The 22319-nt window shown below is 62.1% G+C and overlaps 2 protein-coding genes across 3 annotated transcripts in view; one reads left to right on the forward strand and one right to left on the reverse strand.

Moving 5' to 3' along the window:
• The window catches only part of PIK3R3 (phosphoinositide-3-kinase regulatory subunit 3), a 63563-nt gene extending 50529 nt beyond the window's left edge, over positions 1-13034 (reverse strand). Inside the window, exons 1-7 of one of the 2 annotated variants that reach the window (XM_067001386.1) lie at positions 12901-13034; positions 11612-12188; positions 9232-9327; positions 8938-9015; positions 3297-3428; positions 1943-2144; positions 1670-1755 (exon numbers count right to left, since the gene is read on the reverse strand). In XM_067001386.1, coding sequence (XP_066857487.1) covers positions 1670-1755; positions 1943-2144; positions 3297-3428; positions 8938-9015; positions 9232-9327; positions 11612-11939 — 922 coding nt within the window. In that variant the 5' untranslated portion in view covers positions 11940-12188; positions 12901-13034. Of the gene's footprint in view, positions 1-1669; positions 1756-1942; positions 2145-3296; positions 3429-8937; positions 9016-9231; positions 9331-11611; positions 12189-12900 lie in introns of both variants that reach the window. The other variant, XM_067001385.1, reaches the window with a different exon arrangement.
• A 3037-nt stretch (positions 13035-16071) lies between these two features.
• TSPAN1 (tetraspanin 1) lies at positions 16072-20230 on the forward strand. Its single transcript, XM_013176417.3, has 8 exons — positions 16072-16163; positions 16340-16404; positions 17007-17213; positions 17565-17639; positions 18325-18423; positions 18759-18896; positions 19300-19383; positions 19602-20230. Exons 2-8 carry the CDS (start codon positions 16348-16350, stop codon positions 19653-19655), a joined length of 714 nt encoding a protein of 237 aa, XP_013031871.2. The 5' UTR covers positions 16072-16163; positions 16340-16347; the 3' UTR covers positions 19656-20230.
• Positions 20231-22319: the final 2089 nt, after the last annotated feature.

A 22319-nucleotide genomic window follows, 5' to 3' on the forward strand; every position in this document is an offset into this window, starting at 1 on the left:
CCGTCCCTGTACCCCCGTGGTGCCCCGCGCCCCCCGCTCGCACCGGGTATGTCTGTGCCTGAGTCAGCCTGAGGTCACACCGCGGTTTCCTCCGTGTCAGCTCCCGGCTCCTATTCCCGGGCTGTTTGCACACACCCGCCGTGTTATTGCAGGGTATTTATAGCTCCTCGACACGGGGAATTACAGAGCCACCGCTCCACACGCGCACCAAAATAATGTCGGTGCCAGGTCGCGGGGGGCCGGGCCGGGCCGGAGGCGTGCGGACCCTGCCTAATAATAATTCCTCGCGCTTTATATAGAGCGCCTTTCATCCGCAGCTCCCCCGAGTGCTTTGCAGGCATTTAATTAAGCTTCCCGACATCTGAACGTGATGACAGCCGAGTAATCACGTCCTCGCTTCTGGATGCGAAGGGAGCAGCCGGACCCGTCTGGGGGCACGCGGCTGTCCTGGCTCGCACCCCTAGAGGAGATCGGAAGCCCAAAAGGGGATGGGGACCCCAAAATCCTGCCTGCCTCTGCTTGGATTGGGGCGGGTGTGACCAGTGCCACCGCAGGGTCTGGGGATGTCAGTGAGAATGCCACCGTCAGGCAGAGCCTGGGGACGGCCGGGCCACAGCTGCCCGACATCTGGATCGGCGGGGGAAGAGACGCCCCCATCTCGGGGGCGACAGCCATAAATCAGCCGGTGGGACTGAAAGGCTGATTTATGGGGGATATTAGGAGTTGTAATCCTGCCCGGCCCAGCCGCCTCCCCAAAGTGCTGCAGGGTGATGACAGGGACCCAGATATATTACAGGGAGGGAGCGCACGGAGGCCGGAGTCCCCGGGGCCAGCGCCGACAGATCTCCGAGTGGGAAGTCTGGAAGCTGCTGCGTCTCCCGGGTGGCTCGGTGCGGGGACAGGGACGTGGCTGGGTCTTGGCTGGGGACGGGATCCCGCAGGGATGGACCTCCACGGTCCTCAGGGTGTGTGGTTTGTGCCACCAGCACCCTTCCTCCCTGCCGTGTCCATCCTTCGGGATGTGCCGCATCCCATCCGGGGGGCACGGTGCTGCACCAGCACCGGGGGAACGTCCGGGGGCTTGGGACAAGGATGGGACACAAACTGCCACCAAACAGGAGGGGCAGAGCAAAACGAGGCCAGCAGAGGGCTGGGACTTAAACCACCGAAGTAGAAGCAAAGAGCAAACAGATGCTGGAGGCAAACGCTGGTGCCGGTAGGAAAATGAGCTTAATTAGGGAGCGTGGGGTTAAAGGCTGGGAGAAGCTGTGGGCTCGTTGGCACCCTGGGGAAACCACGCTGCCAGCTCCTTGCCCAGGCACAGAGACACGTGCAAGGCACCCGTTGCCATCCCCATCCCATCAGCTGGAGACGGATGCACCACGGAGGGGGCTGTGTTTTGGGACTGGCCTTGCTTAGGGTGCCATTTTATTCTGCACACTGGAAAAATTAAACGCAAAAATCGTAAATCCAGATTTGCTTCTGATTCACGATCTCTTGTCACGTTATTGTTGCAGTGCTGTATTTTCCTTCCCAAACCGCAGCCAGATCCCATTGAGCTTTGCCTTCCTGAGAGCCCACGGCAGGACGGGACCCCCCGGTGACCGTCCCCGAGCCGTGCCACCAGCTCTGCCCCCCGCCACCCCCCCTCCGGCCGCGTGTCCCTTACCGGGGGCTGCCGGCACGTCCGCCGCCTCGCTGGCCACGATGAGGGACTCGAGGATCCTCGCACAGAGCTCGGGGCTCGCCTCGGTGCTGCGGGGACAACAGGGTGGCCGTGAGGGTGCCAGCAGCAGGACGTCCCCGGGGGTCCCCGAGCCGACCACCCCAAGGCTCCCCAGTAGATATAAGGAGGTGGCACACAACAAAACTCCTCCTGACCCCAAATTTCCTCCTCAACTGCTGCGAAATGGACGGACGAGGGGGGACGTGGGCGGCTCACCTGGAGGGAGCGGGGCGGAGGAGCAGCTCCCCGAAGAGCTCCCCGAGGAGCCGTGCCGACAGCCGGTTCTTGCGGGAGCCCTGGCAGAGGCGGCCGAGGTGTTGGGCCAGATCCTGCAGCAGCAGCACATGGGGCTGCGGCAGGGCCGGGGGGGCCAGCAGGGCTCGGGCTCGCTGGCCACACTCCTCCAGGCCCGGGGTCTCTGCCAAAGAGGGGAGAAATCAGGTCGGGGGAATCTCTGCTCCCCATGGAGCCTTGGTTTGTTTCCATACATCCCTCCCCAAATCCCTGTTTTTTGCACCCCATCCTATGCGCAGACACATGGGTCTCCCAGCAGAAAAAGCAAGCTGGGAGGCAAAGGATTTGCCAGGAGAAATGTGTGGGGGGGCGTTTTTTGGTGTCACCCTTTTTTTTTGGTGACATGGCACTGTCATTGTCGCCGGGGGGACACGGGATATTGCAAGGTGCAGGGACGTGCCCGTGGGCACCTTGAGCTTCCAGCATCGCTCCTCGGGACCCTGGAGCTGTATCCTGGCAGGTCCAGGACTCTTCTCCCCAGAGATTTGTTTTTTTTGGGGGGTGTTTTTTAAATTATATATATATTTTTTGAAAGCCCCGGTGGTTCTGCCTCTGTTCATCACAGGAGTGAGCAGCCTGGGCTGCAGGGGGAAGGCGCTTCCCTTTGAAGCTGCTTAACGAGGCAACCCAGCTAATTGCTTCCTAATTGCGTTTTTATCCTTGGAAGGGAGGCAGCCTTTGATTTCTCCTCTCCGATGGGGAAGGAGAAGGCAGCGGCCCGGTGCCCCCAGCCCAGGGGGATTTCTGCTGGCAGCTTGTCTGCGCGGGGCAGCGCGGATGGCTGCGTTGTCCCTCCTCTTCCTCACCCAGGGCCCTTGCCGAGGGGATGGCAGGCTCAGCGACCGGGGAGAGCTGGTGTCAAAGGGGGAAATCTGATTTCAAAGGTGACCGGGGGGAAGGAGAGGGTCTGACCAGGTGGGAGACCTCGTGGCAATGTGTTTTATTCCCGCTGGACAGGCCAGGGACCCCGTGTGCTGCTGGCTGTGAGCCCCAGGTGTGCCACTTCGCCCACAAAAATCAACTAAAGCCACGAACTTGACAGTCCCATCTGTCTGCACGAGAGGCTGAAAAGCTCGCGGGGCCCTAAAGGCGCTTGCAGCACCCTGAGCTGAAAAAGCAAAGAATTTTCCCTGCCCATATAAAGCCAAAAGCTAACCTTAGGGCAGCATCCCCAGGGGATGGGGGCAGGAGCTGGAGGTATTGGGAGCTTTCCTTGCAGGGGCTTCCCAAATCTCCTCCACCCCACAAAACATGGGGAGACCCCGACTGTGCTTACCTTGAGCCATGTGGAGCAAGTCGGTGCAGACAGCGGGGGGGATGAGAGGGGCTGGCAGCTCCTGGAGGTACCACCTGAGGGCCTCGGCCAGCGTCTGGGCACCGTACAGGTCCATGTCCACGGCCGAGGGGTCTGCAAGAAACCCGTCGGGAGCCCTGAGGCCGCTGCACATCCCTCTGCTTCCCATCCTTCCTCTGGACGTGGGGGGATTTCCCTGCCCGTGCCCTGCTGCCCCGCGCGTGGCAGCTCCCGGTGCCACCACCCTGCCACCGTTCCTGTCCCGTCTCCACCGGCTTTGGGGTTGGTGTGCCCGGGGACAGCGTGCCACTGTACGGACAGCGCCTGGCACGTGGGGTGGGGGCACTGGCATCCTCCAACGCTCATCCTCCAACGCTCATCCTCCCTTCTACTACGACCCCGAAGAAATACGCCCCAAACACAACACCCCAGCCATCCCAAAACACCGTGAATGTACCCAAAATGCCATCGCCTCCCCCAGCCCCAAATCGCAGATGCCCAGCGGGCGGCGAAGATGCTGCGGGGTTGAGCAACGGGGCAAAGCACGTGAGGAGGGCTGAGATCATCCCAAAATGGGGTCAGCACTCGGAGGAACATGTCCCGTGGTCCCTCCGAGCCCCGTGGCCAGCTCGGCATGGGGACGTGACTTCAGCCGCCCGCCGAGGCATTGCCTCATGCGTTTGTCTTGGAGGTCCCAGCCCGGCGGCCCGGGGGGGGGGGGGGACACACGTCCCCTTTTGCAAAGATCTCGAGGTTTCAAAATCTGGCTCTGGTCCGAGCTGGAGCCAAAAGCGAAGGTTTTGAAATTTTCCTCACAGGAGAAATCTTGGAGGGGTCGGGGGGGGGGGGGAAATCCCAAGGTATTTGAGACCGATTGAAATGGTTCGTTTATAGAAACTAAATTTCTCTTCTAAGTGAGGTTATTGAAATAAAAGAGCAGGGTTTGCAGTTTTTTAGCGATGGCATTTCAGGTCCCACGTGGCTGGGTACGTTGAGATCTAGGAGCAAGGCGGTGGGTTTGCCAAGGTCTGCACCCCCTGCTGTTCCCCTCTCCGCGTTTTTATCACCAAATGCAGCTTTACCAAAATCTGCATTCGGGGAGATGCTCTGTCTCCAAAAGAGCAGCATTTTCCAGCAGAAAATGCCCCGAGCCTCCAACCATTTTGGCTGGCAGTGGAGTTATGATCCCAACACGGTGAAAAACCCCCTTTCCTAGGGTCAGGCTGGGAGCACTCTGGCTCCCGTCGGAGGCTGGTTTCGGGCACCCCGAGCTGGGTCTCCCCTTCCAGACCTTGGTGGGCTTTTGGAGGGCATCTCCCCGAGATGTCCGCACCGTGGCCGGGCAGACAAGGCCCGTGCCCATCTGCCCCTGCTCTGGGACAAGAAATTGTGGCAGTTCCCTTACCGGCAGGACCTCGCTGCCTTCCCTTCGGTGCCCGGCCCTTGGCTGGCTGACGGGAAAGCAAACAGATTGAACAATCCCCGGGGCGAAGCCTTTAACCCAGCGGCTGGAGACGCTACCTCATTTTCAGGAGCAAGCACCCGGCTGGCCACAAACCCACCCGAGCCTGACAAAAGGCACCGCGCCGCCAGCGTGGCCGAAGGCGACCCGGGGCAAAGGCAGCGCCGCGGGGCTGGGAGAGGATAAAGAAAAATCTGAAAAAAAGAAATGGAAAAGTGCCCGTGGGAAGGGTTCGCCTGACACGTTCCCATCACCCAGCTGCGCTGCTGGACCCCTCAGCTGGCCATCGATGTCCCAGGAGATGCTCCAGCCCCTGGTTTTGGCTGAAACCCCCCAGAGCATGGCTAAAACCCTGGGATGCTGCCGGATGGGTGCCTGTGGCAGCCCCCGTGGCCGCGTCCCGGTGTCTTTGTGCCCAGGAGGGGCTGGGGGAGCCGCGGGGTGGCTCCTGTCCCCGTACCAAGCTTGGTGCTCAAGGTTTCGCGCGTGGTGATGAGCGAAGAGGACGCCTGCTTCCCCTTAGGCCGGGCAGGAAGGGATGAGCCAAAAATCCTCCTTCACCCGCCCCGGCTCGGCGCAGCCCCTGCCCGCCGCGGGGGTTTCGCTGGGGAGCTGTCAGACGGTGCTGGCGCAGACTGGGGAGGGCAGCCGCAGCCTGTTCGGTGCTGGAAGGGGATGCCAACGAGTGCTGGCCCCAGGCAATCAGCCCGGGGCTCCACATGGCCTAATTAGCTCATTTGCATAGGCTCGGAGGCGTGTTCAAAGGGAAGGCGCAGCCAATTTCAAAGCAAGTCTCCAAAACATCCTTGCACCCCGAGAGTGCCGCGATGGGGAGACCGGAGAGGGGTTGCAGCAATTAATTTCAGATGGGGCTGCTCCCCTGAGGTCTCCTCGGTGGGTTGGATAGAAATAGCCTCTACTCTGCTGTCCCCAGCCTCCTGGACACGCGGTCACATCCCCCTGCCCCAGCTCCCCTCCTCGGTGCTCCCCGGGGTGCTCCCCGATGGGAGGCAGGGCTGGTGGCCTGGGGAGGGTTAATTAACCCCGAGGCAGGGCTCTGCCCCCCCCGCTCGGAGGGAGATGATAACCCCTGTAAGAAGCTAATGATGCTGCAGGATGAGTCACGGCTCCCCTGGGGCTCTCCAGACATTTCTGCCCCTTCCTGGAGGTCTCCGTCCCCCGTCCCCCCCCAGCTGCAGGGCAGGGACAGAGGGACCCCATCCGGTGCCACAAAGAAGGAAAACACCCCAAAACCCGTGGCCATGGGTCACCTGGAGCACCCCGGGGAGGGAAAGGGGACCAGGCCCCCAGACCCCACACTGCAGCGTGGGCAGAGCCCCCCCAGGAGCGGGGGGCCGGGGCTGAGTCAGGCGGGGTGGGAGATGCCCGGGCCTCTCCCGGCAGCAGCAGCGAGGGAGGTGTGAGTAAGGCGGCCCTGTGGCGCACACCCAGACTGCGGCATGAGTAGAGGCAGGGGACGCTCCGCCAGGACACGGCAGTGGGGGGATTTTGGGGAACGAGAGATTTGAGCTGGTCCTGGTAAGCAGCCGCTCTGCGCCGTCAGCTGCTGCAGCATGATGCTGCTGGGTGCGTGGTCCCCGTGGCAGAGGGGCACCCTAAACACCCTAAACACGTCATTAAATTCTACATCTGGAGCCTTCCTCCCACCTGTGTCAGCGCGAGGACCTGCACAACCCCCGGACCTGATCCCATCGGGTGTAGCCTGCCGGACATCCCGCTGCGGGGATTTCCCTGGGGAATTTCCCTGGCTTTGACTCAGCACTGTCGCAATGTCCCTGTGCCAGCCCGGTGGTCGCCCTGTGCCGGGGACTTGGTGGCTGCCCACGCGGTCCCTGCCCCTGCCCCGAGCTCCAGCAGCCCCATATCTCCCCCCCCAACTGGGTTTCACCCCGCTGTGCGCCCCGTCCTGGGGGGCAGCAGAGCTGGGACCCCTCCCAGGGGTGCCTGGAGCCGAAATTGGGAAGGCGTGGGTCCCAGCCCCGCGACGTGAGTCACAGGAGACCACTAATTTACCCTTCCCTCATCCCCACCAAATATAACAGATGAGCTCATGCCTCTGCCCAGCCTCTGACCGCCGCAGGTTTATTTCCAGGTACAAACGCAGAGCAGAGCAGGCAGCAGGGCGCCTCGCCTTGGGGGCTAAAGTCACAGTTAATGGCTTGGCCAGGGGAAAACGGAGTGCTTGGAGACCCCAAATCCCTCCTGGTGTCCTAGGGGTGAGGACGGGGGAGCACAGCCACCCCGCCTGGAGCGCTCCCTCCCCGGGCACCCACGCACGAGGCACCCCGGGGTGCTCCCCGCTCCGACCCGTCGCTTTCTGCCCAGCAGCAGCTCGCAGAGCCCACCGCCCCCCGCTAATCCCCACCGAGCCCTGACCTAATTCCCGGGCACGTGAGCATGTCTCCAGGCAGACTGCGCCGCGCCGGGGCCGGAGATCAAAGCGGGGAGGACGGCAAGACGGCACGGCACGGCACGGCACGCCTGGAGACAGCGGCTCCAATCCACCTCTGCCCGCTGCGTGTCACCAGGATGGGACGCGGGACAGGGGCACGTGGGACCCCGAGCAGCACAGGACCCCTCCGTCACCCTGGGAGCAGCTCTGATACAAACGCCGAGTCCCAAGAGATGTCACCCCCTGTCCCCATCCTGCTCCCGTGGCAGTGGGGCAGCACCCAGCCAAGCTGGGACACCCCGAATTTCAATGTGTTGGAGAAATGGGGCAGCTCTGGGGGTGGGGGACACGTGTCCCCTCCCTGCTGCCTGCCCCCACCCATGTGTTAAAATTCGGGGGGGGTGAAAACCAACATGCAAACTTTTTTAGCCCTTTCTCCTTTCTCACTTTTCCTCCACGACTGCCAAACCCCGGCGTAAATGGGGCATTCACCAGGAAGCCGACACCCCCGGAGGGACCCCAACGTCTCTCCCACAGACCTGCTTTTCCCCCCAGCCGAGACAGGGTTTTTTTTCCCAGCCTCTGCCAGCCCCATATCCTATTTCTCCCCGTTCCCCAAAATCCAGCTTGGCTTTTGCTACGGGAGGAGAGGAGCGGCTCGAGGAGAGGAGCGGCTCGTGGGGACAGAGCACGGGGCAAACGTGCCCCTGGCCTCTGCTGCCTCGCGCACGGTCCTGAGCGGCTGTGGGAAGCCGCCCCCCCCTTTTTTTTTTTTAGGGCTATTTTACAGACCAAACGCTACAAAAACCTGCAGGAGGCTGCGGGGAGGGGGAGCAACGTCTGCATCCTGCTGAGCATCACCCCCCAGCTGGGACCTGGCACCCACGGCATGCCCCTGGGGCTGGGGGACCCCCGCGTCTCCCCCCGTGCCGCCACCGCCTCTCGGGGAGCGCCGGGGGCTCGCCGCAGCCCGTTCCCCCGCCCGGCAGGGACTCTGCAGCGGGGAAGCGATGAAGTCATGGTGCTTAATATAGCGATTTCATCACGGCCCTTCTCCCCAGCAACACGGCTCGGGAGCTGGCGGGGCTGCGGGGCCGTGCCCGGAGCCGTAGTGCCGCCCGCCGGGCGCAGGGTGCCTCGGGGCACCCCGCTTCCAGCAGCGTCCCCCCCCCCCCCCCCCCCCGTCTCCTCAAAAAGGAGCTTTTTTTCCGCCCCCCCCCCCCCCCCCGTTTCCTTCTTCCCCATCGCACCCACGTGCTGCCTGCCCCATTTCTCAAACAGAGACGTGAGAGGTTTGCAAAGTGATTATTTTTTTTTTTTTCGCTCTCCCTAAAAAAAGGCAGCTTCTAGTGAAGGGCTCCAGCCAAAAATAATAACCGGCCTTTCCTTTCCTCTGCCGCTCCCTCTGCCCTGCAGCCCCCAGGCCCCCGCACCGAGCTGCCCCCATTGCAGGCAGCAGCATCCGGGGCAGGCTCAGGGTGCCCCACGGCAGCCCCGACCCCGCACCGGGTGCCAGCACCCCACAACCCATCCCGACCCCACACCCGTATCCCTCCCAGCAGCACCCCACCGGGGTCAGACGAGCTTGAGGGGGGGCTCACATGCAGGCAGCGCCCTACAGAGCTGTAATTAGGGCCCTAACGAGGTCAGAGCCATAACCCAGCCCTGACACAGCCCCGCTCACGTGGAAGCATCGCCTCCAAGCCAGGCACTCGGGGGACGGGGGGAGGATGCGGCACGGGACTTACCCGCCAGCAGAGCCTGCTTCAGCTCAGCATCACCCAGTGCGCCGGGGGCCGATGTGTAGAGCACCTCGCTGTCGAGACCTGAGGAGCAGCCAGGAGGTGGGGGGTCAGTCCCTGAACCCCAAATCCCCCCTCCGATGGAAGCAGGCAGGGAGCAACATTGGGGGTTCCCTCGCCCCATGCACTGTGGGTACCGGGGTGCGCGGCTCGGCCCTAGCGATGCTCGGGGGTATCAGTGGCCACGGGCAGGGCAGAGCGGTCGCACACGTGCCCCTCGAGCACCTTGGCTGCCTGTACCTTGCTTTTCCAGCGCCTCGATGAGCCTGGCCACGGTCGTCAGCGCCTGCTCGGGGAGGGTCGGCTGCTCGCTGTGCTCTGCCTGCCCGGGGAGCCCTGCTGTGGAGAGATGGGGAGAGGGGCTCGGAGTGCGTTTCCCCCACTCCTGGTTTGCTGTGTGCATGCATTTCCTTCCACAGCATTCATTTCCTTCCTTCCTTCCTTCCTTCCTTCCTTCCTTCCTTCCTTCCTTCCTTCCTTCCTTCCTTCCTTCCTTCCTTCCTTCCTTCCTTCCTTCCTTCCTTCCTTCCTTCCTTCCTTCCTTCCTTCCTTCCTTCCTTCCTTCCTTCCTTCCTTCCTTCCTTCCTTCCTTCCTTCCTTCCTTCCTTCCTTCCTTCCTTCCCTAATTAAAGGCAATTAGAATGACTTTTTCCACTTGGTGCAAAAAGATTTTGGAGATGTTTGAGCCTGCTTTGGGCAGAAAGGCTTGGTTCTTTGGTAACTGCTAGAGGAATGGACTCCTTAGGTGGTACAAGAGCGGCCCCGGCACCCACGGCATCTGGGAAGGCTGGTGTGTCAAGGGCTCCTCCGCCTGTTTCATGTGGCAAGCTGATCTGTTTTGGTGGAATTATGTTTAAAAAAAAATAATAATGGTAAATTCAATAACGACTCTGGGTGACTTTTTCCCACAGAAGCCAGCTGCAGCCCAGCCAGCTCGCTCCCTGCATTCGGTTTTTCCTGCCTGGCCAGAGGGCAGGGAGCTCGCCTGTGAAGCCAATAAATCCAGAACAATTTTAAGGAAGGAAAAAGAAAAAAGAAAAAAAAAAAAAAAAAAAGGACTTTGGGCAGGAAAGTTAAACGGAGCTGAGCAGAGATGGTGCTGGCCCAGAAATGAGAGCCCTGCAGCAGGGTTTAAAGCAAAGCACGTGGGTGGGAGCCCGTGGAAAACTTTCCCACCACACCGATGGGTTAAGGAAAATGGGGTTTTGGCTTCAAAGCCGGCAGCTTGGGGAACAGGGTGGCAACTGCAGAGAATAACTGCCTGTCCTTCGCTGGAGGTGGCCCTGGGCAGGGACCTGGGTGTCCTGATGGGGTGCTGGAGGGAGGCGACGCTGTGGGACAGCCAGGCCGGGGCAGAGCAGCCGCCGAGCTCCTGGGAAGTCCCCGTGCAGCAGTGGCACTCGGCTCCGTCCCAAAGCCATTTTTAGGAAGTCGTTTAATTAAAAAAAGACCATTCCTCCCCGCGGAGCCAGCCCTGGCTCTGGGGCACGGCTTGGAAAGGCAGCATTTCCCTCCCGCCAGCCAAACCCTTCCTCTGGCTGGAGAAAGCCCAGGGCACCGTGGGCAGAGCCCCCGAGCAGCACGAGGGCTCGGGGGGCACTGAAGGTGCACAGGGCAGCATGCAGGTCTTGCAGAAAAATAAGGCTTTGAGCCAGCCAAAACAAGCATGAGCCTCAAAACCTCTGCCTGGAGATGGAAACAGCAAGGGAAGATTTAAAAAAAAAAAAAGAAAGAAGAAAAAAAAAAAGTGGTTCTCTTCCCAAAAAAACTTCGGAGGTTTTCGTTATAAGGAATAGCCCTTCAGCTGGGAGATTTTGGTTAAAAATGATGCAAAATGGTACTGCTTGTCTGCCAGCAGGAGGACATGACCCTGGGCAGCCAGCTCCCCCCGCAGCAGCACCCACGCACCCAGCGCCCCGCGGGGAAGCCACCCCACGGGGGGCACCCATGGCACCGGGCGCAGGGACATGGCCGGAGGGTGCCCGGCAGGTGGCAGCACCCGCTGCCCCCAGACCCTGTTTTTAGTGGGGTTTCCTCTATTAAAAAATGATCTCTCGGCTGGGGGCTCGACCCTGGGGCTGGCTGGTCCCTGTCCTCCGAACCACAGCAGCAAGGGGCCCCGGCAGCCTCGCCGTGTCCCCAAAGCGACCGTCCCAGCCTCCTTGCTGCTGCCCCGAATCATTTTGGGGGCATGGACCCCTTGCCAGCAGGTGCCGCTCCCCCAGCCCCACACCAGCAGTGATTTCTCCTCTGTCACATCCCGGAGGAAGAGAGGATCACGGTTTTGTGCAGGGCTGGTGGGTCGTGTTTGTCTCCCCAGCTGGAAGGGGTTTTCTCGCTTTTTCTTTTTCGCTTGGATACATTATGCAACCGCGGTGCGATCCCAAGCCCAAACGCACTTGGCCACCATATAAATGATGAGGTCAGAGGGGGCTCAGCACCCCCAGCAGAGCACAGGCACCCCGACACCTTGCCAAAAAACACCCCCCCCAGCACCACGCCACATCCCCCACGGAAATAAACCCCCCTGCGTGTTGGGGGTCCCCACCAAACCGTGCCAAACGCTCGCATCCGCCCGGGCTCCGTGCCACCCCCGGGGTGTCCCCGTCCCCACACTCACCCCAGGGCTGGCCGGTGGGCACGGGGGTCCCGGCGGGCGGCGGGGGCAAGGGTCGTGGCTTGGCCTTGGCGGCGGTGGCGGCGATGCGCACGGGGCCCAGGTACTCCACGTAGGTGCCGGGGAAGTCTCCGCGCTCCTTGGTGCGCTCGTTGAGGCCGTGAAGCCAGCCCTGGGGGCTGCGCTCGTCCCCGTCCTTGTAGTCGGGGGCAGCCAGCAGCGAGGCCCTGCTGACCGTCAGCACGTCCCCGGGGCTCAGCGCCAGGTCCTCCTCCCGGCCCTTCTGGTACTCGTAGAGCGCCCGGTACTGCAGCCCCTCCGGGGAGGCCATGGCGATGGGAGCGGGTGATGCTGCCCCGATCCCGCTGGGCAGGAAAAGATCCTTCTGCCTCTGAGAGCGTCTCCTCACCCCTCCGGTCCCAAATTCACTGTGAGGCTTGGCGGGGTTTGCTCAAGGGTCGTGGAGGGGAGCAGATGTTGCTGACCCGCGTGCCGGCCCCAAAAAGATGCTGTACCCTTCTCAGCCTGCTCTGTCTCTGCCCTTCATCCTGCCGGGGCTGGGGACCGGCCTCCCCAGGCTCTGTCACAGCAAAATGCAGCACGTCAGCCCCCCGCCACCACCGGGACCCCAGCCAGCGCCGTGTCCCCCACCCCGGGCACCCAGGGCCGGGGGCAGCGGGCGGCCAGGGGAGCCCCGCTGCCAGCAGGGACCGGCCGCTGCGCACCGGGAAAGTGCCGGCAAGTCGGGAAAGTAGGGCGAGGGATGGAGCCCCGCGCTTCTAACACAGGCACCCGGGCTGGGCAGCATCCCCGCAGCCCCGAAGCGGCACGCGGGGGCGAGCGAAAATACAGGGTTTTAGTGGTTTTGGATTTATTTTATTATATTTATTTTTTAATTTAATTTTTTTTTAAATATCCCTCGGACAGATGACAGCAGCGAATGGTGTCGTGTGCCCCCCTCCCACCTTCCCCCCCCCCCCCCCCCAAACCCCGTGTCCAGGATTTTAGTTCGATTTCACCTTTATTTCTTAATTTACGGGTTTGTCGATTTATTTTAAAGCCTTTTAAAACATCCCCCGGAGACAGCACAGAAGGAAAAGCCCCCCCCCCCCCCCCCCCCCCCCCCCCCCCCCCCCCCCCCACCTCTCCTTTTTCTCCCCCTCCCTTCCAACCCCCGATCTCCCCCCGGTCGGGAGATGGATGGGGGCGGCCTGCCGTCCCTCCGTCCCTCCGTCCCTCCGTCCCTCCGTCCTCCTGCCCCCCCCGCCCCCCCCCCCCTGCCCCAGCCTTACCGGGAGCGGAGCGGAGCGGAGCCGGCCCCGGCAGCGGCGGGGCGGTGATGTCAGCCTCGCTCCTCCCGCCCCTGGGCACCGCAGCGCGGCGGGGGCGGGGGGGGGGACGGGATGGAAAGGGGGGGGCTGCCTCCTATCTGCACCCCCAGGGAGAGGGGAGGGGGTGCTCGTGGGGTTGGGGTGAGCGGGGGGTGTCACACACACACGCAGAGCTCCGGGTTATGGGGGAGCGGAGGTCCCCCCTATCCGGTCCACTGAGGGGTGGGGGGGGGGGTGAGGTGTTGGGGGTGTGTAGGGGTGATGGGGAGGGGGGATTCAGGTGCCGGCACCCATCCTTGGATGCCCATTCCCAGGACACCCCTCATTTGAGCACCCATGGACACCCATATGACACCCATCCCCTGGGCACCCATCCCCTGGGCACCCATCCCCATGACACCCATCTCTGGGCACCCATCCCCTGGGCACCCATCCCCATGACACCCATCTCCTGGGCACCCATCCCCTGGGCACCCATCCCTATGACACCCATCCCCTGGGCACCCATCCCCTGGGCACCCACCCCCATGCCCATCACCACCCCACGGCCACGGTGTGGTTGTTGCATGCAACAAGAGCACCGGGGCTCAGCTCGCTTCCAGCTGGTTTGTCTTCTTGTTTTTTATTTATTTATTATTTAAATCCTCGCTTCTCACGCTGACCTCTCTGAACCGACAGCTGCTCCTTGCCTCTGCTGCAGGTCGGGCATCCTAAAAACAGCTGGCACCTAAAACATGGGCTCTGGGGAATGCCCTCTGGCTGGATCCAGGAGCACTGCGGGGTGGGTGCGAGGGAATTCCCAACCCTAGGGGCTGGGAAAGTGGGGGAAACTGAGGCCCAGGGGCCAGGGAGCAGTGCAGGAGATGTACAGCCCCTCCTGATGGGAATTTCAGCAAATTCCCCCCCTCGTCCTGCAGCACACGGCCTGGCCGTGCAGTGCGGCGGCATCCCGGGGGATTTCACTGCAGCTGCATTCGCCTGGGCAGCACGGAGCCCCCGCTCCCCAGAGGATGGGCTTCCAGCACAAAAAGGGATTTTTCTGTCCCGGTGCCTCTGGTGCTGGCACTGTGCTGCTGCTGCAGCTGCGGGGATGGTCCCTGCCCTCCCCTTGAGCCCTGCTCCTCGCCTGGGGCTGCCTGGTGGGCACCTCCCCAGCTATTTCTGCCCCTCCTGCTCCTGGACCACCCCTACAGGGCAGGAGTTGGCGCTGAACAGAGACCCCAGCTCACAGGGAGCATCCTACATGGCACCCAGCACCTCCCCCTGTCCCTCCCCGAGCAGGGGATCGGTGATTTCCCCAGATTTCCGGCCAAAACGCGTGAGTTTTATTTGTTTTACACTGGTCTGCACTTTGCCTCGGAGCAAGGCATCCTTTCAAAGCTGGGCGCTGAAATATTCCATTTCCAGGAGGTAAAAAAATGTATGTCTCCTTTTTATTTCCACCCTGTTTCAGCAGGAGGGGAGGAAGCGACGTATTCATCACAGATTCACAAAGTTTGGTAACTTCAAGCTGCAAATCCAAAGCCGTGCCCAGCTCATTTTGAAGGTTCATCCCCAGCGTGTTGCTGCCCGTCCTCCACCCCCCGAGCGACCCGGGGCCAGCTGGAGAGCTGGATGGGCGCTCCCAGCCCCAAAACGGGGCTCACCTGGCTGGGGATATCCCAAAACCCCATCAAGACCATGCTGTGAGTCCCTCTGCTCTGGTCCCCCGTCTCCGTGGTTTTTCACCCCGTGCTTTCCAGGGAGGGAACCCGAGGCACAGCGGGGTGTCCCCATGCCCAGCTCTGTCCCCGTGGGTGGCATCAAGCCCCGCAAGCCCCGCTCAGCACCCGCGGGCTGGGAAGGACACAGGAATGCCACCGGGCTCGTCCTGCCGAGGTCAGGCCAGAAAATCCAGCCCTGGCTCCCCAGTGGGGTTCGGACGGGTGACACGGGGAGCACCCAAACCCCAGAGTATGTGGTTAGGGCAGCGGGGTGCAGCCACAGCACAGCCCTGCAATTTCCCTGGGGCTGGGAATGAGCCTCCTTCAACACAAATATTTATGGGTTCTGCTAAAATTATTTATGGGGCGGGGGGGTTGTGTGCGACGAGCAGGGGATGGGGTAATTTTGGGGAGAGGGGCGATATGATGGAGGTCTTCTTTTGCATTTAGGGGCAGCAGGTCCCAGATGGGAGAGGGCAGCAGGGCTGAGGGGCAGCTGCTGTGGGATGGGCTGAGGCTGCAGGCAGCGAGGGGAACGGGTTAGGGCACCCGGATCCGGGTGAGCACCCTGGGAGGGTTTAGGGCTCCCTCACATGCCACGCATCCCAAAGGGGATGACTCCATCCCGCTGAAATGTACCCTTGTGGGGAGGGACGTGCTGAGCACCCAGTGCCCCTGCTGGGGAGGGGGCTGGCCCCCAGCCCTGTCCCGCAGCCCTGCTGACGGGCGAGGACCCCAAAAGGGTCAGACCTCCAGCATCCCCCTGTGCTCTGCTTTGCTCCCTGCTGCAGCCCCTTCTGGGGAAAACCTCCGTGTTTCAAAGCATCTTTCCAAAGAAAAGCATTATTTTTCGGCAGCCCTTAGGCTACGGCAGGTCTCTGCTGACATCCAGCGCTGGCATCTGCTCTGGTCGTCACCATCCTCTCCTGCTGTGTCCCCACCAGCAAAAAGCCACTGCAACAGTGGGAAGCACCCCAAACTTCGGCTTTTCATTTACAGACCAGCTCCGGGGGGCCATATCCCGGTGCCCTCCTCTCCCTGCTTCTGTTTTGGGCTGGGAGACCGCAGATTTGGGGCTTTCACACATCCCTGCGCCGGGCTCCTCTGGGGGCTCCACCGCCTGCCCCAGACATTGGCAGAAGAGCCCCAGACCCTCGGTGGCCACTTTGGGGTACGATGCCTGGCCATGCAAAGCAATTTTGGGGTGTTCTGACCCCAAATCCCCTCCCCACCAGGGAGAGAGCCACCCAGCAGCACCCAGAGGCCGCAGTGATGGGTGCGGGCTGCAGCCTCGCCAGGCGGGGTGGCTTGGGCAGCAGAGGGCAGCAAGCCACCGAGCACCCAAGGGACCTGGTGGCCCCGCCACCCCCAGGGGGTGGCCCCAAAGGGTTGGGCTGCTGCTTGGGCGGCCCCAGGGCCGCTCCCGTTTAAAGGGTGGTGGGGGCAGCAAGGGGGCGGCAGAGCGGTGGCGTTGAGTTGGGGCTGCTGGAGTTGGGGCTGCTGGAGCTGCTCGCTGCAGAGGTAGGTTGGGTGTTTTGGGGGAAAGCACGGCTGGGAGGTGTCCCAGGACTTGGAGGTGCCCGGTGGGGGCTCTCTGTGTGTCTTCCCTACCCCAAAAAACAGCCCCAAGGAAGGGGGGTTGTGCCTGGCGCTGCTGGTAACGTCTCTCTGCTCGGACCCCCCCCTGCTCTCTCCAGGTGCAAAGATGGGGTGCTTCACGTTCATCAAGGTCATGATGATCCTCTTCAACCTGGCCATATTTGTAAGTGCTCCGGCTGTCCCCACCCCGGGACACCCGCTCTCGGCGGTCCCTCCAGGCTGGGCTGTGGGGCTGGGGAGCACCCTGAGCCTTGGGGCAGTGGGGTCTCTTGCTCCTGTGGTATGCCCAAAGCCCTCGGTGGGGGGGAATGGGGGACAGTGGCTGTTGTATCGACCCCACAAGTCCCTCCCCGTGCCTGGCGGGGTGCTGGGTGCCCCAGGGTCCCACCTGCTGGGCTCCCCCTGTCTGTGAGAGGAGCAGCCCCCTGGTGTGGCAGCGACCTCAGCTTGGTTGTGGGGGTCTCTGGGGCTGGGGGAGAGGCTGAACGTGGTGGATGGCACTGCTGGGGCACGATGGCAGCTTCCCCGGGGGCTGGTGGCCTCCATCCGCCTCCCCTTGCTGCCTCCTGGGGTTGGGTTGGGAGCTCGAGGGCACGAAGGGTGGGCTGGGTGGTGGGGGGGCAGCTGAAGCTGCCTGCAAAACACACCTGGCTGAGGAGAATCAAGAAGCTGAGATCCTCCAGAAACCATCACAGAACAATATGGCTGTTGTTTTACCCCTGCTTTTCCCCAAGCACCCGATTTAACACGTCTCTCTCCTCCCAGCTCGGTGGCGGGGCCCTCCTGGGCGTCGGCATCTGGGTCACGGTGGACGGGCAGTCCTTCCTGAAGATATTCGGGACGCTTTCGTCTAGCGTCCTGCAGGTCGTGAACGTCAGCTACTTCCTCATCGTCATCGGTGCCATCTTGGTGATCATCGGCTTCCTTGGGTGCTACGGCGCCCAGAAGGAGAGCAAATGTCTCCTGATGATGGTAAGGACGGGCCCGCGCCGAGCCAGGCTTTATCCAGCGGGGTCTCTGGTGGGGGAGGCCTGAGGGACGGGCCTCTCTTTCGGAGGTGTCCTCCTTGGGTGTCCCCGTATCGTGGAGGGCTGGGTGAGCCTTGGAAAAGCAGGGCTGAACCCTGGAGTTCAGCCCCATGCAGATGTGGGGATGGAGGGACCCCAAAATTGTGCTGCTTCTGCCCTGGAGCAGGGCTGGTGGCAACTAGACACGGCTTGAAGCAGGGTGAGGGTCCTGATGGCCCTTGGGGAACAGGTGGGTTTTGGGGGGGCTGTGGATGCTGGCTGTCATTTTAACCTCCCTCCCCTCGCTGCCTCCCAGTTCTTCTCTGTGGTGTTGATCATCTTCATCGCCGAAATCGCCGCTGCCGTGGTGGTTCTGGTCTACACGAGTCTTGTGAGTGGCTTAGCGGGGTCGTGGGCTGGGACATTTTGGGACTCATCCAATCCCTTTAGGAAAATGGGGGGCCTGGGGTTGCTGCCTGTGGGCTGGAAGGACAGGACACCAAACTCCGGTGCCAGCTCTGTGGGCGGGCAAGGACAGCCTGGCTGGGTGGAGGGGCTGCCCGAGGTGCAGGCAACAAGGCGGGGATCCCATTGCCCCAAAGAAACGAGCATTATCATCCAGGTTTTGCCCACTGCTTGTTTTTGAACACCGTAGTGAGATACCAGCCAAGGCTGGACACTCCTCGTGGTAGGAGCCACGCAGGAGAGGCAGTCCCGAGCGAACCCAAGTGCTTATTATGCACCAGGGAGCTCCCCTGGGGAGGAAGGCCACAATGTCGCCTCGTTGGAGGCAGGAGAAGTCAACCACAGGGCAGGCACCATTCCTGGCTGCCCTGGCCGGGCTGCTTATCGACTGACTCACTGCCACCAGCGGCCTCGGGGCCAAAATGCTGCGGTTGGTGAGGCTGCCAGGCTGCCTTGGGTCAAAGGGACACGGCGTGACGTGTTCCTGGCCCTGCTTGGCCTGCGTGGCCTCTTCCCCGTGGGTTTGGGAGCGGTACGGGCACTGGGGGCCCTTGACTCCGTGGTGCTCACCAGGATGGTCTCTGATGGCGTTTCTCGGCCTCTCCCCGCAGGCAGAGACGTTTCTGACAGCCGTGGTGACTCCCATCCTGAAGGAGAACTACGGGGCTAATGATGATTTCACACGGATATGGAATGCCACCATGTCGGAGGTGTGCTGAGCCCTGGGCTTCCCCCGGGTCGGGGTCGGGATGCTCCCAGCACGGGCTTGGTGGTGCCCTTGGGTGGGACAGTGGGGTGGGGATGTGGCCCAAGGTGTGTGTGACTACCTCATGGGTTTCCAGGTGGCTGGGACCCAGAGGTCCTGAGGTGGGGTGAGAGCTGCTGGAGCAAGGTCCTGCCCTAGGAAGCTCCTGGGCTGAGCTGGGTGACCTCCTCCACGGGGCGAGGAGGGTCCAGACCACGTTTCCTCCAGGAGGGAGTGCGGTGGGGACATGGGCACAGGGAGACCTGTAGGATGCTCTCACCACCCCTCTCTCTCCCTTAGGTCGGCTGCTGTGGCCTGAATAACTATACAGACTTCGAAAACTCCCCGTGGTATACGCAGCACAAAACCTACCCTCCGCCCTGCTGCGATAACAAGTACCCATGCAACGAATCACTCGCGGCAGGAAGTCATGTCCAGGTATGAACACGCATGCGGCTCCTGCCTTCTGGCAGCACCCAATTTTGGGGTGCATCCTGGCATGGGGAGGGGGACCCAGCCTTTATCCCCAGCCTGAGCTCTGGGCACAGCGATCCCCTGGGTGCTGAGTCCCTGGGGGGCTGCGGTGGCTTTGACTTGTCCCCAGTGGCCTGCTGGGGATGAACAAAGTACCTTCCATTGCCTGGTCCCAAACTCCCTCATTTCCCCACCCCGTGGAGATGTGGGGCTTTGGCCTGAGGGGTGGCTGAGTTGTCCCCCCCGACCATCTTCGTGACCGTGCAGCTCTGGGCCGGAGCCACGATATTTCTCCTGGGGGAAATGCCCCCTGGCTGGGGGGGTCACAGCTCCATGCCCGTCCTCACCTGCCTGGCTGCTCCCGCAGGGTTGTTTTGACCAGATTTTGGAAGACATCAAGACGAACGCAGACGTGGTGGGCGGCGTGGCAGCCGGCATCGCCGCCTTGGAGGTGAGTGCCCGAGCAGCGGGGTTGGGGTCAGCTGGGGGTGCCGAGGGGCCGGTGTAGCCCCCATGGGCCACCACCTGCCCCAGGGTGGCTACTGAGCCTTCCTCCCCGGGCTCACCCTCCTCTTCCTCCCCGCGTGTGCCAAGCGTGGGCCGTCACCTGGCTGCCTCTGTGCTTGGGGGGGGGACACCCGCGGGTCTGACTCGCCTCTTGCCCCACAGATCGCGGCCATGGCTGTCTCCATGTACCTGTACTGCCACCTGGACCAGAAGTGACCCCCGGCAGCAGCAGGAAGCCGTGCCCCCCCCCCCCACCGTGTGCCGGGGTGCTCCTGACGGCCGCACCACTCTCTGGGCCTGATGCCGTCCGGTGCACTGTGACCTTAGAGCTGTTTTGATCTACTGAGCTGGGATCTGTAGAATTTATATGTATATTTTTGTACTGATACGGCGTAATGCATCTGTACATAGAGATATTTTTTTTTTTTTTTGAGGCGGGGACGGGGGGGGGAAACCACCCGGTCTGTTTTGCTGATGCCAGCAGGAGATATGGCCCAGGCAAAGATCAGGGCTGCTGAGCAGGCAGTGGCCCTGCCCTGACCAACCCTTGCGGTGCCTCCCCGGTGCTGCCACCTCCCTGTCCCCGGCCTTACTTTGCTGACCAGGGACCGGGCTGGGTCCCCGACCGGCGTGGTGGTGGCTGCACCCCCAAACTGGGGTCCCTGTGCTGGTCCCATGGGGTCGCTGCCCCTGGTGTGGTGCAAAGCCCTGTAGGTCCCTGCTGTGATTTCAGTGTGGAAACCCTCTCCCTAATGTAAAGAAAAATAAAATTATTTTTTTTTGGTCTTGGATGTAAGCTGTTTCCTGCCGTCTTCTTCAATAAATCCGTGTACCCGCAGCCCCTGCTGTGCAGGGGGGCTGCCCACACCTCGCTTCCCTCCGTGGCTCCTCTGCGCCTTGCCCTGCCCTTTGCTGGAGCCCTTTCTCGCTCCGACCAGCACCTTGCTGGGGAAGCAGGATGGGAGCTGACGGGGTTTTACCTGTGTCTGTGTCCCAGCCCTGTTCCTGGGGGCTGAGCCCATAGGGGGGGAGGGTTCTGGTGACCCCAAAAGAGGGGCAGCTCTGTCTCTTCCAAGCCAGGGCCCTGCCTGGGGCTGTCGCAGGGAAAGCAAAGCTTTTAAAAACCCAGAGCTGGGTTTTTATTCTGTTTTCGGCTTTCATCCTGTGGGCTTTGACCCCGTCCCCGGGCTGTGCGTGCCATCAACAAGCGCTGCTGTGGGAGCAGGCACGTGGCAGCGGGGCGGGCACGGGACCCGCTCCCCACCCCGGGTGACTCAGCTGGGGAAAGGCTGCCAGAAACCCGCTGCTGCCAGGTGGGTGCTGGTCCCAGCCTCGCCACAAACCAGTGACCTCGGGGGTGACGTCAGGGGGTTTTTATTCCCTGTTTTCCCTTCCCAAAGGTGTGGGAGCCGCCCGGACCTTGGCACTGCCCCAGCCCTTCGAGAGGTGCCAGCATCACCCCTCGGCACGGGTTCCTGCGGGCGATGCCGGTGGTTTTGGTGGCTCTGGGGTGGTGCGGTCATGCTGCTTGCAGACCCTGCATTTGAGCTTTGCAGACATCATCCCACAAACAGGAGAGCCCCAGTTTCCCTTCGTTTTATCCCCCCTTTCAGCCATACCCATTTAAATCAGCTTTGCCCATCCTGTGCAGGCACCCACCGGGGTGCTCGGGGTGCCTGTTCCTGAAGGCAGCTTGGGGACCCCATCCCAAGGGTCTGGGTCCCCTAATTTGGGGTTTTCTGGTAGGAGTGCGGCCAGGCCAGCAAACGAGGCTGGGGGCTGACAAAACCCTGGGCGCCTCTTGGTGCCTTTCCCTGCCACATGGAGGGAAACTGAGGCACGGAGCGAAGCCCGGGGGTTGCAAGCCCTGGCACTGCCGTTGCAGGGATGGAGGTGCAGGTCTGACCAAAGGTCTGTCTTGCCCTAGGTCCTGCCCCTAGTTCCTGGAAAATTGTGGGGCAGGGAGGCGTGAGGGATTTCTGCCAGCGTCCCTTGTCCTGCTAGCGTGGGAGCCCTATCACCTCCAGAAGTCCCCGCAGCCCTAGGTTTGCCTGCTTCCATAAATACTCATCAACTCCACCAGCAGCACCGAGCCCCTGCCAGCTGTGACATCAGTGACCGAGGCCAAAACCCCTGTGCACACGTAACAACGAGCAGAAACTTCCTTATTGCCCTGCTTCGGTGTCCTTGGGCTCGAGGTCCTGCAGCTGGTGGGGTAAACTAAGTGTGCCTGAGCTGCTCCCTGCTTGGGAAGGGGGCCGGAGCTCACCGAGGCTGGGGTTGGGTTATTTTCACCCCCAGGGCACCCCGAGGTGCGTGCTGAGCACCCTTCGAAATCCTGGGAGGTTCACGGGGTGCGCTCGCCACCAGCATCACGTGCCCTGGGGCAGGCTGCCAAGGCAAAACCCAGCCTGGCCGTAGGAAAATGAGCTTTCCTCTCCCTCTTTTTAATTGCGTTCGGTGGGGGACGGTGACCGTCGTCAGCAGGCTGAATTGCGGCTGTTACGGTTCCTGCCGATAAAGGGTGTGAATGGCAAACAAAGCGAACCCATCCAGCATCACCCGCACGAGAAGTGCCTGCTACGAGGAAGTTCCCTCCCGCTGCGCCCGAGCAGCTCAGCCGGGACGTCCCTGGAGAGGCGAGGACGGCCTCGAAGGGCACGCGTTCCCCGGGGGAGAAGCGGGGCAGCGCACACTTTCACCTGCCAACCTTCCTCCCCGTCCCCTTCCTCCTCCTCCCCACCCCGAGACACCCACCCGGGGCCAGCCGGGTGCTTTCAGGCAGCTCCGTGCCCTGATTTATTACGGTCGGGCTATCGGAGGCGGTGGTGGTGGTGGATAATTGAAACGTAGCACGCTGGGGCCGGTATCAAACCTGGC

This window comes from Anser cygnoides, chromosome 8 (genome assembly GCF_040182565.1).
Source record: "Anser cygnoides isolate HZ-2024a breed goose chromosome 8, Taihu_goose_T2T_genome, whole genome shotgun sequence".
NCBI classification, from domain to species: Eukaryota; Metazoa; Chordata; class Aves; order Anseriformes; family Anatidae; genus Anser; species Anser cygnoides.

Coding starts and splice junctions, on each gene's coding strand:
- TSPAN1 (XM_013176417.3), top strand. CDS start 16,348: ATGGGGTGCTTCACGTTCATCAAGGTCATGATGATCCTCTTCAACCTG. Junction 18,424..18,758: donor GGAATGCCACCATGTCGGAG/GTGTGCTGAGCC, acceptor TCTCTCCCTTAG/GTCGGCTGCTGTGGCCTGAA. Junction 19,384..19,601: donor CCGGCATCGCCGCCTTGGAG/GTGAGTGCCCGA, acceptor CTTGCCCCACAG/ATCGCGGCCATGGCTGTCTC.